The sequence below is a fragment of the Cololabis saira genome, chromosome 2 (genome assembly GCF_033807715.1).
Source record: "Cololabis saira isolate AMF1-May2022 chromosome 2, fColSai1.1, whole genome shotgun sequence".
NCBI classification, from domain to species: Eukaryota; Metazoa; Chordata; class Actinopteri; order Beloniformes; family Belonidae; genus Cololabis; species Cololabis saira.
Genome location: NC_084588.1, coordinates 1,018,938 through 1,033,112, shown reverse-complemented (window position 1 = coordinate 1,033,112; position 14,175 = coordinate 1,018,938). Strand labels below are relative to the sequence as shown.

Below are 14,175 nucleotides of genomic sequence, written 5' to 3'. Positions count from 1 at the left end.
AGATGTGTAGGCTGTTCCCAATGTTCCCTCCAGTTCTGCAGCGCAGCTTTAAGCCCTGCCCACTGCAGGCGTCAACAGTGCATGCCGCTTTCAGTGTGAACGCACCAAGCAGCGAGATGCTGGCGTCGGGAGATTTTTGACGCTTTCAGTGTGAACGCAGGGTGAGACCATTATACAGGATTCTTGAAGGGGTGTTTTGAGCAGAAAAAACGTTGCCTGTGTGTCCCCTTGCTGCTTTTCTTTATTCTGATTAATAAATGAGTTTGGTCATGCAATACGGCTAGTTTTCACATGGTCTTTAACCCAGCAAGCACCGTTCTAAAAGAGGAGCAAATGATACATTTGTTTATTTATATTGAGACCCGTTATGTTGCCAAATTGCGTCAATTAATTTGCTTCAAAGTGAAAATTTCTTTGGGCAGTACCCCCCGTCCAACCCCTCAAAAATGTTGGCTCCCTCAGGACCCATGGTCCAATTCGAACCCTGCGCAGGAATATAGCGAGAAGGAGCCGCAGCTCCCGGGAGAGTTGCGCCGCAGAGGCGGGCCGGAAGGCCGGAGGAACCGCTGTCGCGTCGAGTACCGATGAGGACTGAAGCCTGAATTATGGTTCCACGTTAAATCGACGCAGAGCCTACGCCGTAGGGTACGGGCCCTGCGTTGGTGTAACGCGGAACCATAAATCAGCCTTGAGCGGCAGCCGACGTGTGTCCATGCGCACCATTCTTTGATTCCACCCCTTCTAAGGTGGTTTTGGCATTTAAAAGTTCAAAAGGCTCATCCTTTATCAGCTGGGGTTGCTTAATGTTGTCACTGCATACTACAGGCTGGGGGTGGACCTGTCAGCGCAACCCAGTCTCAGCGGGGCCAATGGGGTACAGCAGCAGTGATGAGCAAAGGGAGAAATTAAAATGGGGTAATGGAGACAAATGCTAAAAGGGGTCAGAATAATATCACCATTATTTAGAGTTGTTTGTACTTTTGTACTTAAGTACATTTTACACCATGTACTTTTGGTACTTTATTATATTTAAGTTGGGGTACTTTTATACTTTTACTTAAGTGATGTTTTTAATGGGTACTTTTTACTTAAGTAATTTTCAAGCAGAAAATTTGTACTTTTACTTAAGTACAATATTTTTGTACTTTTTCCACCTCTGGCGCCACCTCATCCAGCAGTTCTGGGAAGACGGGGAGAAATTACTTAGTGGCGCTCTCGGCCAAGGGCAGTTTCTTCCCTTGGTAGTGGGATCCGGTGGTCTGGGCTACGACAGCAGGCCAGGGGAAGGCTAGCCGGGCAGGGAGAAGCTGGTGTTCTGCTCACATCTCCATCCCGAGAGGCCACAGACTCGTCTTCATCCTCTGATAGGAGGAGTTCCAAGGTGCCGTCTTCATCGTCCTTCGTCTTCTCCCTGCAGGGGGCCGTAGTTGGGTGGAGCTGGGAGCTTCAGCCGGCGCTGAAGGACCCCCCTCTCCCTTCCATCCTCGACGGCAGCGCAGCCGCGAGGGAGGTAGGCAGTACTGGAGTTGGGGGGGGATGAGGGGGGATCCCCCCTGAAATAAAAACGGTCCAAATCATCCCCCTTGAAATAAAAACGGTCCAAATCATCCCCCCTGTAAAACTGCCATCCCCCCTTTCCATCCCTTATGTCATTTCATCAATGAATGTGGTTTTACTGCTATTTCAACATTTAGAATCATCACCAGAAAAATAACACCAAAAAAATAACTTATTTGACAATTCTCACCTGTTTCAAGTAAATTTTCACTTGAAATAAGTAGAAAAATCTGTCAGTGGAACAAGATTTATCTTCTTATTACAAGCAAAAAAATCCACTGGCAGATTTTCCTACTTATTTCAAGTGAAAATCTACTTGAAACAGGTGAAAATTGTTGGTTTTTCCAGTGATGTGTCTTGTTTTAAGTGTAATGAGATTTTTTTTAACTAAAATGAGACATTTTAACTAGAAATAGGACAAATATTCTTGTTAAGATTGTGAGTTTTTGCAGTGATCCATTTTACTTATCCTGTGAAGGACAGAGTCATATTGATAAGTTCAGAAAAGTGTTTTTTATTGTTGTGTTTTGATGTATTTGATGTAAGCCCAGTGGATATTTAAAGCTTACAGAAGGCTGCATTTAACTGCTGCTATGTCATTCCTGCAGTATTTCTGCAGGTGTTTTGGTCACTGCTATTATTTGTAATATATTATATTATTTATAATCAGTTAAAATTATCTGTCCCCATATGATAAAATCCACCATCCCCCTGATTCTTTTTTACAACTCCAGTACTGGAGATAGGGGTCATGTCCAGACTGGCTAGCCTGGCGGACTAGCCATCGGCGGAGACTCTTAACGGTGAACACCACACAGTGTCGACACGAGCCGGGGACGTCGATAGCTAGCAGCTTGAGCAGACCTGGCGTGGATCCTTGCTGGATATCTTGTTCCCACGGTGACGGGCCCCGGAGGGTCCGTGCCCTCTGGTGTGAGGGGGTTTCCCTCCATGTCCCACCAACTGGTGCAGACTAGGGATGTTAATAATTAATCGATTTTCGATTAATTGCCGTTATGAAATTACCCGATTAAAATTAACGATTACAATTAATCTATTTATTTATTTATTTTTTTCGTTTAATTTCACCAGCTGGTATTACGCCCGGACCACATTTAATGCGACACAACGCGCCGCGCCGCGCACATAAAGTTAGAAGAAAGAGACGGATATGTTTGGTTTTAGTAATATCATGCTCAGGCAATGAGTCTGCAATGGCCCAGACGGGAGACACATGTAGCTCAGTGCTTAACTTTTATTTTTAATCCACTCTATATTCTTCTGGTTGTTCTCCGATATGCTCCCCTAAAGCCTGAATTATGGTTCCGCCTTAAATCGACGCAGAGCCGCCGCCGTAGCCTACGGCGTAGGTCTGCGTTGTTGTAACGCGGAACCATAAATCAGCCTTCACCCGGTACATACATAGGTTTCTCTAAACATCTGTCCCCGCTACAGTTTTAACTAAAAGAAAATGTGCTCCAATACAGCAGGTCTCATAATTTTATTTTGAACACTGCCAAAACTCTAACTTAAAACGTAACTAGAACTTAAAATTAGCTTGACACAAATGACACTATTATGGCTGCTGCTACTACTAATAGCCTTGAAGTGCACTTTATATTATATTCCTTTTGGTACAAAAATGTCTTTTTGTTACTTTTGTATCAAATAAATATTTGATTAAGGAATACATTAAAATGTCCTTTGTATTTTATATAAGCAAAAAAAATTATGTTTGTATCTCAGATGGGGGAAAAACGCTGCTTATCAACTAATCGATGATCGATCGATAAGGTTATCAACTATCAATTAATGAAATAATCGATAATTTGCATCCCCAGTGCAGACAGGGGAGTCCAGGCAGTTAGCTGGTGGGCTAACACTCAGTACTTGAGCAGCCGTGGTGAGGCGTTGAGGACAGTGCCAACCAAGCCGTGGAGGGCGAGGAAAGCACAAAATTCGATCTGGTGTGACCGACGAAGCAGATAAAAAACATCCAAGGCTAGTTAGCTCCCAGCGACAGAATCTAAATAAGATCTGTCTGTGGACAGTTCAGCTAACAAGCTGAACTGTCCACAGACAGGGGGGGTCGTGTACTTCGCGGCCATCCGTTTTTTGTTTTGAAAAGACAAAATAAAAATAGAGAAATAATCCAAAATAATCCGTTCCCCATCTTTTGTTTTGATAATAAAAAACGGAAAACGGATCGTTATCCATTATCCGTTATCCGATTTCATTGATGTGTTTGAAAATTGAAATTGGGAATTAAAAGAGCGAGTGGAAACCTCTTTTCTCTATTTCATATTCGTTTCCAAGGATACTGAAAACAAGGATTGGACAAATGGGGGGATTGCACATGCACAGTAATAAATGAAGAAAGTTGTTTCTGGTTCTTTTGTTGATCAGATTGAAAATGAACAGTTTTAGATTTTTTTAATGTTGAAACAGAAAATAAATCAAATATGAAACCTGGGAGTGAAACATGAGTTTAATCTGTAATCTGTCTTCCCTCAGTCATGAAACTGCAGTGCTGTTGTGACAGTCCGTTCAGCTGCAGCGTCCAATCAATAACATGTACTGAACTCTAACATACTGCCCCCCCCCGCCGTTGGAAACGAATAGGAAATAGAGAAAAGAGTTTTCCACTCGCTGTTCTAATTCCCAATTTCAATTTTCAAACACATCAATGAAATTGGATAACGATCCGTTTTCCATTATCAAAACAAAAGATGGTCATTTCGAAAACAAAAAACGGATGGCTGCGAAGTACACGGACCGGGGGGGATCCACACAGCTTCACAGGCTTCTTTGTTCTGCCCATTTGCAACATTGCGTGGAGCGGTATGAGGAAAAAAAGAGACCTCCAAAAAATAAAAAACACAACCTAAAATAAAACAGGAAACTTAAGTTTATAAAGGCTAAATCAGTCAGTCATTTTCTTTCTATTACCTGTTATGTGAAATCATTGGAGCTACCACCATCATCATCATCAGCAGTATCACAACACTGATGCACCAGCCTCGTTACCACTGATTCACCCCTTCATACGGCACCGTTTCAGCACAAAGAGAACATTCTTCCAACTACACAGAGGAGGTCACTTGTGTAGAGAGCCCTTCAATGTGGCTAAAGTTACATTTAATGGTAATAGAATATCGTCTAGACCAGGGGTTCCCAACCTTTTTTGTGCCAAGGACCAGCAGAAGTATAAACAAAAAGCTCAGGGACCGGTGGACAATTTATGTCAATTTTAATAAACATTTCAGAAAAAAACAATGCATTTTAAAATGCAGGCTATCATCAGCGACGTTAGCTGATGTTGTGGCTTTTAAAACTTGTTTCTGCAAATCTAACTCACGTTTCCTTTCGAAAAAATCCACTGGTTTGTCTTTGAGAGAAGGATGTTTTGCATTTAAGTGTCTTTGAAGCTTGGATGGCTTCATTGCTTCGTTGGCGAGCGTTTCTCCACATAAAATACAAAGTGTGTTTGGCGTCTCCAAATCGCCCGTTGCAACAAATCCGTATTTTATATACATAATGTTGTACTTGCGATTAAAGCTTTTGCTTTTCTTTTTGGTAGGATTTTCCACTTGTTCATCACTATTTCTTTTACTCGAACAACCAGTAAAGGCTCATGGAGGTTTGCTGAGGTCCGCTCATCTCTGCAGCTGACTGAACCTAACCTAATTATATGACAAAAAAATGCAAAAATTGTTTTCTTAAATTTAGTATGAGGTTGCTTTAATTATGTGGCAAATGATAATAAACACGAGAAAGATGGCTACTTCAATGAAAAATAGATATTTTATTCAACTTTGCTGCTGTTCATACAAAAAGTAAATAAAAAACAACAATTTTCACCTGTTTCAAGTAGATTTTCACTTGAAATAAGTAGAAAAATCTGCCAGTCGGACAAGATTTTTTTGCTTGTAATGAGAAGATAAATCTTGTCCCACTAGCAGATTTTTCTACTTATTTCAAGTGAAAATTTACTTGAAACAGGTGAAAATGGTCAAATAAGTTATTTTTCTGGTGTTATTTTTCTGGTGATGACTCTAAATGTTGAAATAGCAGTAAAACCACATTCATTGATGAAATGACATAAGGGATGGAAAGGAGGGGATGGCAGTTTTACAGGGGGGATGATTTGGACCATTTTTATTTCAGGGGGGGATGATTTGGACCGTTTTTATTTCAGGGGGGGATGATTTGGACCGTTTTTATTTCAGGGGGGGATGATTTGGACCGTTTTTATTTCAGGGGGGGATGATTTGGACCGTTTTTATTTCAGGGGGGGATGATTTGGACCGTTTTTATTTCAGGGGGGATGATTTGGACCGTTTTTATTTCAGGGGGGATGATTTGGACCGTTTTTATTTCAGGGGGGATGCCACCCCCCCTCATCCCCCCTCAACTCCAGTACTGTTTGTTGCTAGGCGACCAAAAAAAGTTTTTCCGATCTGGCGCCCTTTTCCCACTGGTTTGGACATAGAGTATAGACGAATCCGGCGAAACCCGGAAGTCGAGCGGCCGCCATTACTGCGGTGGCGGCTCCGCTCCTCCGCTCCAGCCCATAGACATATATACGTATGGATCTATTACTCCGCTCCCTGCCAGGCTCTCTTAATGTATTTGTATCATCGGAAAACTCCTGTCCCGTCACGTGCATTTGTTTTGATAGTGAATGAAGACGGGAGGGACTTTCAAAACTACTTTTCTGTTTCACCAAGTGAACAGACGGAACGCAAAAAAAGATGTTAAACTGCTGGAAAGGAACTGGAATTTACCTGGATACCTTAAACAAGGAAGCCAGGGAGCGGTATATGGAGAAAATAATGATTATTAACGGTTTGGGTTCATATGAAATCACTACTAAAGAATGAAGCTCCGATGAGGATTTACTGCCGCAGTTCTGCACAACCCACGTCTCTACCTTGTTTAGTGTTTGGCAGCTGCTTTGGTAAATGTTTGACTCGCCATGTGTTTCAATAAATTAGTATAATATAACAACATACAGTAGCCTACATCTTTTTTATTACTCTTACTTCTCTTTTCTTTTATGCTGAAGAGGCTCCGATGGCGTGAGCAATATTTTTCTTTTCCTCGTGAGATTTTTTCTTCTGCAGCTACAAATAGAGTTGATATTTTTTCCTCAACAAACTAGTTTTATCTGCAGATTGGGGTTATGTATGTATGTATTCTGTATCATCCGGAGCTGAGATAGTTCTGCCCTTCAATTAGAGACCTGTAATTGCGTTTTTTTTCGTCATCGGACGCCAGGCGATCAATAAAATATTCTTGGATACCTAAAATAAAACAAAACATAAACAGGTAATATTTAATTGTGCAGACGTGCCTCGTAAGGAGAGGAGGTGGAGAGAGCTATATTACAGTGTTTAATCATACACTAAGCTTATCTCCCTATTCCTCTATTCTTTCCTGCTTATCGCTCAAACAAATCATTATTTATAAATTAACATCAGCATTAATTTAAGATACCTTCATTATTTATGGAAGGCCACTGTCTAACATCATCAATCCCCCAAATACAGCTCCATGATGACCAGGTCTACTTCAGATTGAACAGGGAGCAGTTTGACAGCCTGTTGGGGAGTGGGTCCTCAGCAGGATGACAACCACCTTCTCTCCTATTGGTCGCACCGAGATGCCCTCACAGCGCGATGAAATTAAAAAATGTTCAATTCAGGCGCAGGCAGGTGAAACGCCCGTGGCAGGTGGCCTCTCGCGCGCCGCCAAGCTCGCCAGCAGAGCGGTCCACTCTTGCGCTGCGGTAGCACATACACAATGAATGGGAAAGCCGGCGGCGGTCGCCGCTTTGCGCCCTCCTGAAAGGGGCTTAATACTGTTGGCCCCTGAAGGTTACATTTGGCCCCATAATGGCCCCTGTTTCAGAAAAATCCTAGAACCCCCAGTGCAAAGTTTTGTTACCCGCAGCTGCGCTGAGACGCAAAAAAAAAAAAGCTGCGCTGAGAGAGACCCTGCCGTGCAGCGCGGCTGTACGCAGAGATTGTATGAAGTGAAGTGAAGTGAGATGCCTCACTCCATTGGGAAAAAAACGTCTGGTGACAATTGCCGACAATTTTGATTATCGCTTTTTGTCGACAACGTCAACGAATCGTTGCAGCCCTAATTATGATCGGAACACAAGCCATTTCACGGCCCGGTAGTAACGCCTCTACGGACCGGTACCGGTCCGGGGACCGGGGGTTGGGAATCACGGGTCTAGACCACCTACAAAAGTGGCTTGAGTGACTGGATCCAAACACATTCTCAAATAGGTCCTAGGTGCATTCACATAGCACTAAAGGCTGCACATGTGATGTCAGTCATGACGGATTTTTAAGCCTGGTGTAAATAGTACCCATGTAAAACAACGACCAAATCTTTAAAATAAGAATCTTACCAGGCATCGCTTCATCTGGAATGACTGGACCTTGACAGCTTGCACAGCTTCATCCAGAAGCTTTTCCTGTTCATCCTGAGGAGACTGCTGCGTGGTTGGCTGGAACACAAATACAGAGCATGCCAGTTGCTACATTTACCATCGTTTTAATCATAAAATGGGGCACAATGAAAAATAAAGGGATTTTAAATCCATACTTTTAGGGAATTCATTTCAAATTAAGGGTAATGTATTTGTGAAGAAAAAAGAAAAGAGTAAGCCTGTCTGGGAGCAAAGTAGTGATCTGATCACATGATCAGAAATCAGGTAACGTGATTTCCAAATGACCGGGATAGGGTGGAAATGAATGATTTTTCTCCATTTCATCAAATTACTTTATTTAGTTAATAATTATACATTGTTGTCTATCAATAATTTTCGGCGTTAACAATTACAGTGTATGTCAGGCGGCCGTCACCTTCAACTTAGAGCAGCTGTCCCTGGTGAGCTGACGTCAGTGTTGCCAACTGGGTGACTTTGTCAAACCTTTAGTGAGTTTTCAGACACGTCTAGCAAAAAACACTGGCAACAAATCTAGCCACTTTTTTCAGGCGTCACTGAAGATTTATGTAGACTAACTTGAAGGCTCATACGGTTCTTTAATGTGTATACTATGTAACTTTTCCACCTTAATATCATATTTCCATATAGTCATTGTGATGGTACATCAACTTCCAACAGGTTTAATGAACCTCTGTCATGGTCTGAGGGGTCTGTATCACCTTCACTGGCACTATGTAACTTTGAGGAGCATGGTAGGAACCCTGCCACACTAAAAAAAACGAAAATGGGCGGGGCGTGGAGCGCAGCTCCGCAGAAGCTGGTAACCCGTTGCTGCGTTGTGGCTGCAGCAGCTCCACATAACAGACGTGGGGAAAAGATCGCTAATGGTTTAACTTTTCAGCGCTTTCCTGCTCGGAGGCAGAACCACGGAGGCCGGCCGGCCAAGTATCTGATAACAAAGTAAAAGAGTAAAAGAGTCGTCGGCTCGGTTGGATAGCGGCTGTAACGACCAAACATAACGTTCCTCAGTAAACAAACAAACACGCACACAGACGGGCGTCGGATCAAAACACGGGTTTATTAAACCACAAACAAACACTCACAGACCGGGGTCGGATCTTTCAAACAGGTTTTATTCCCCACTACTCCAGCTAAACGCAGTTGCTGGCCAGCTCTCTGCGGTGCGATTAATTTTGTTGAGGAAAAAATATTAACTATTTGATTTGTAGCTGCAGAGGAAAAAAATAATCTCACGAGGAAAACAAAAATATTGCTCAGGCCTCGGAGCCTCTTCAGCATAATATAGCAGTCAAAAAAAAGAAAAGAAAAGTAAGAGTAATACAAAACATGTACTGTATGTTGTACTATTACACTAATTTATTGAAACACATGGGGAGTCAAACATTTACCAAAGCAGCTGCCAAACACTCCTAAGCAAGGTAGTAAGACGTGGGTTGTGCAGAACTGCGGCAGTAAATCCCCTATACAAAGTGGCGCTCCGACGAGGAGCTCCATTCTTTAGTTCTTCATATGGATCCAGACCGTTAATAATCATTATTTTCTCCATATACCGCTCCCTGGCTTCCTTGTTTAAGGTATCCCGGTAAATTTCAGTTCCTTTCCAGCAGTTTACCATCTTTTTTTTTGCGTTCCGTCTGTTCACTTGGTGCCATGTTTATTAACTTTAACCTTCATGGTGTTACCATGTCATGGCAAATATCTTCGAAAAAATAAAAGCACCTCAAAAACATAAAGAACTGAAAAGCTATTACTGTTACCTTCTGTGAAATAGATTTTTCAGTATCAGGGCCTGGCCTCTGCAAACTAATGCCACTTCGTTAATATAGTTGTACTAGAGCGGGCTAGCGGGACTGTTTTCTTCTTCAAAAAAAAAAAAAAGTTCAAAAAAGTTTGATGCAAATCCATCATCGTCATCATCGCAAAAGCCATTTTGCCTTTCGCACATGCATCAATTATGTGACTGAGGTTATAGCAACGAGGCTGTTAGTGGCTCAAATAACACTAATAAATAACTAAATAAACAAAGTCAACGACAACGAATTAAACTAATTTAACAAACAAATCACTTGGCCATTACATTGCTGTGGAGGAAGAGAATGTTGCCGACCGACTGCCGTCCCAATCCCTGCGTCTCTTCCAAGATGCTCCACAAACACTAAACGCAGTTTCTCCAAATATCTGACTTGCCTTGCTTCGTCTTTGTTTTATAAAGACCTTGTTTGAGGTTCTTTTCCACCTCATTAATTTCCATCTTGTTGTTAGGCAGTGTTTTTTTTTAGCCGCCCGCAGCAGAGTTCAAACGCCTGCTCCCGTGAGCATTGGGATTGGGTCCCTCTAAGTTGTACCTTTTAACTAAAAATATGACTTCAAAAACTCAATATATTGGGTTAGGGTGAAATCTTCCACCAGAAGCTCACCCAGCTCACCGTGCTGGCTCCACCCGTCAGTGGATCAGCAGCCTCCACCCGTCAGTGGATCAGCAGCCTCCACCTGTCAGTGGATCAGCAGCCTCCACCCGTCAGTGGATCAGCAGCCTCCACCCGTCAGTGGATCAGCAGCCTCCTGAGTGACAGGAGGCAGCAGGTGAGGCTGGGGAGCATCACATCCAGCACCCGGACCATCAGCACTGGCCCCCCCAGGGCTGCGTCCTCTCACCACTGCTGTTCTCCCTCTACACCAACGACTGCACCTCAGGAGACTCTTCTGTGAAGCTACTGAAGTAACGGAGACACCACCGTCATCGGCCTGATCCGGGAGGGAGGGGGACGAGTCCCTGATCCGGGAGGGAGGGGGACGAGTCCCTGATCCGGGAGGGGGACGAGTCTGTGTACAGACAGGAGGTGGAACAGCTGGTCCACTGGTGCAGTCAGAACCACCTGGAGCTGAACCCGCTCAAGACTGTGGAGATGACAGTGGACTTCAGGAAAAACCCACCGCCACTCCCCCCTCACCATCCTCAACAGCTCTGTCTCCACCACAGACTCCTTCAGGTTCCTGGATCCACCATCTCCTGGGACCTAAAGTGGACCTGTAGTGGACCTGAAGTGGACCCGTAGTGGACCTGAAGTGGTTCCACCCACATCAACTCTGTCAGGAAGAAGTTCAGCAGAGGTTGTACTTCCTGCATCAGCTCAGGAAGTTTAACCTCCACAGCAGCTGCTGGACCTTCTACTCTCCATCATTCAGTCTGTTCTCTGCACTTCCATCACTGTCTGGTTTGGATCACCCACCAAACTAGACACAGACTGCACGACAATCAGGTCTGCAGAGAGGACTGGGACTAACCTCTCATCTATCCAGGACCTGTACCAGTCCAGGACCAGGACCAGACCCCTCACACCCAGGACCAGGACCAGACCCCTCACACCAGGACAGTCTGGTCCAACTCCTCCCCTCTGGACGGTGCTACAGAGCTCTGTAGCTAAAACCTCCAGACTCAGACAGTGTCTTCCCCCAAGCTGTTGCTCTGATGAATCTCATCACTCGGAGTCTCAGAGAAACCAATCACTGTGCAATAACAATAATAGCAGTAATTATAATAGTATAATAATATATAAGTACGTTATTTTATTTAGAGCCGTCATTTTTCTACCTCACACTGCTGCACCTTTCAGCTCTCTAATTGTATACATGTTAAGTGCCTACATTTGTTTATTTACATAACTGTTTTCTATTTTTAAATCTGGGTACAGCGAGCGAAACAACCAGAGTCAAATTCCCTGTTAGACAATGTTCAAACTTGGCCAATAAAGTTGATTCTGATTCCAATTCTGATATTGAGACAGAGTGCACAGAGTCTCTAAAAAAAACATTGAATATAAATATATATAACGTTGAATATAAAACTGTCCCTGGTCAACATCACAGATTTGGTCATTTTTCCTCTCATCCCAAACACCTACGTCCACTTGCACGTTAGTCAGACAATCACAAAATATCCCCACGTGTCTTAATAATAAAGTCGTTGACTGACAGCGATTTAGAGTTTAAAGGGGCCTATTATGGCATCTAATACCTATTTTAAACAGGCCTTGAATGTCTTAAAAACAAGCTTTTGATTGTTTTTGCTAAATATATTAAAATTCAGCCTCTGATCCATGTCTTTATCTTCCCATTCTCTAACCTCATTATATATGCAGGATTCTGAGTGGGCGGGGGTATGATAATGAGGCTCTGTGCCGATTGGCTGCATGAATGACGCGTAGAAAATGGTGGAAGCTCCAGCCAGAGTTGTTGTTCCGGCCAGAGTTAGTTGTTAGTGGTTTCACGCATCGCTCCCGTCGTTACGTAAAGACGGGAGCAGAATCTTATTGGCTCGTAGATCCACATCACACTGGACAACTCATCCGGGCGGCTGTACAGACACTGCAGAATGTGGTTGTTTCCTCCTTCTCTGTGGGAGACCACTTTATATATGTTAAAGCAAGAGAAAACCTGTTTTTCATAATAGGTCCCCTTTAAAGATTTTATATGAAGTAGTCTGCATCTGATTTTGTTGGTCCTTTGGGACAAAATACCTAAAAAAGGTATTTAAAAATGTCATACATTCTGGATTCATTACAAATCAACTGAAATATTGCAAGCATTTTATTATTTTAATATTGCTGATCATGGCTTACAGCTGAAAAAAACTCAAATATCCTATCTCAAAAAATTAGAATATTCTGGGAATCTTAATTTTAAACTGTAATCCATAATCAGCCATATTAAATAATAAAAGGCTTGCAATATTTCATTTGTAATGAATCCAGAATGTATGACATTTGTTTTTTTTAAATTGCATTACAGAAAATAACTATCACAATATTCAAATTTTCTGAGACATTCCTGTATGTATGTATGTATGTATGCATGTATTGTGTGTGTGTGTGTGTGTGTGTGTGTGTGTGTGTGTGTATATATATATATATATATATATATAGGCTGTCAAACGATACATTTTTTTTTTAATCGCATGTTGTCCATAGTTAACTTGCATATTAATCGCACATTTTTTGCTGTTCTAAATTACCTTTAGGTATTAAATGTTTTAAATGCTTTATGCCAATGTTTATTCAACTTTCCACTAGGGCTGTTCGATTTTGCCCAAAAATAAAATCTCGATTTTTTTCTCTCAAAATCCGATTTTCGATTACGATTATTTTGTGAATTGACAAAAGGCAAAGAAATGATTTCAAATATGCTGTTTTTTTATTGAACATTTGCCCCATTGGGCTTTAAGTGCAAACTTTGCTCTTATTAAACCAAAAATGAATGAATAAAGTGCAAAACTCTGTAAAATAAGTTGAAACAAAGTTTTAAAAAATATAATAAAATATAAAGTTTTATCTCTGGAAAAAAAAAAAAAAAAAAAAAAAAAAAAATCAGCAAATCAGCACTTGCAAACATACAGTAAGTTATATTTCCAATAAATAAAACAAGACATTTTCTAATTAAACTAAACTGGGTCTTTGCATGCTAAATAATAATGCAACCCATGAAGGAGGTAGAGGTGTGTAATGTCAGTCATTACATTTGCAAGTTTTTTGCAAGGAACACGAGCCGGTCTACCGCATCTGGCTTGAGGGATGCCCGGTGGCATGTTACAACGCCCCCTCCTACACTAAAGAGCCTCCCCGATGGGGCACTTGTCGCAGGTATTGAGAGGTATTTCCATCAATCATTAATATGGTATCAATCATTAATGTGTGCAGACAAGGTATTAAAAAAAAAAAAAAAAAAAAAAAAGTGAAAAATCGGTTTTACGATTTTCACGTTTTAACATCGTTCTAATTACATAATCGCGATTACGATTTAAAATCGATTAATCGAACAGCCCTACTTTCCACAAAAAAAGCTTTTGACCTGAATGTAACATTCCTTCATAAATACAAACACAATGTAGTCCCCAACTTTACACTTGTAAAGACTAACTTAAGATTCCTTGTTTTTTGCATCACAAACATTGTACAAGAAGTACATTGGTCAGTTAAATTTTCCATGTGATTATGTGATACAAAAAATAAATTACAAACAAATAAAATGCACATCTAACAACAGCGAGTGTAACTCAACCTATAAAGTTCAGTGGGGCTATAATTAGCTAATACTTCAGATTCTTTGCTCATCTAATGTATTCAGGGGAGGAACCG

General features: G+C 41.8%; 1 protein-coding gene across 1 annotated transcript in view; it reads right to left on the bottom strand.

Moving 5' to 3' along the window:
* The window catches only part of vps35 (VPS35 retromer complex component), a 73,016-nt gene that overhangs the window by 50,915 nt on the left and 7,926 nt on the right, over positions 1–14,175 (bottom strand). The window contains exon 2 of the mRNA XM_061735697.1: positions 7,982–8,080. Within this exon, the coding sequence (XP_061591681.1) occupies positions 7,982–8,080 (99 nt within the window). The remainder of the gene's footprint in view (positions 1–7,981; positions 8,081–14,175) is intronic.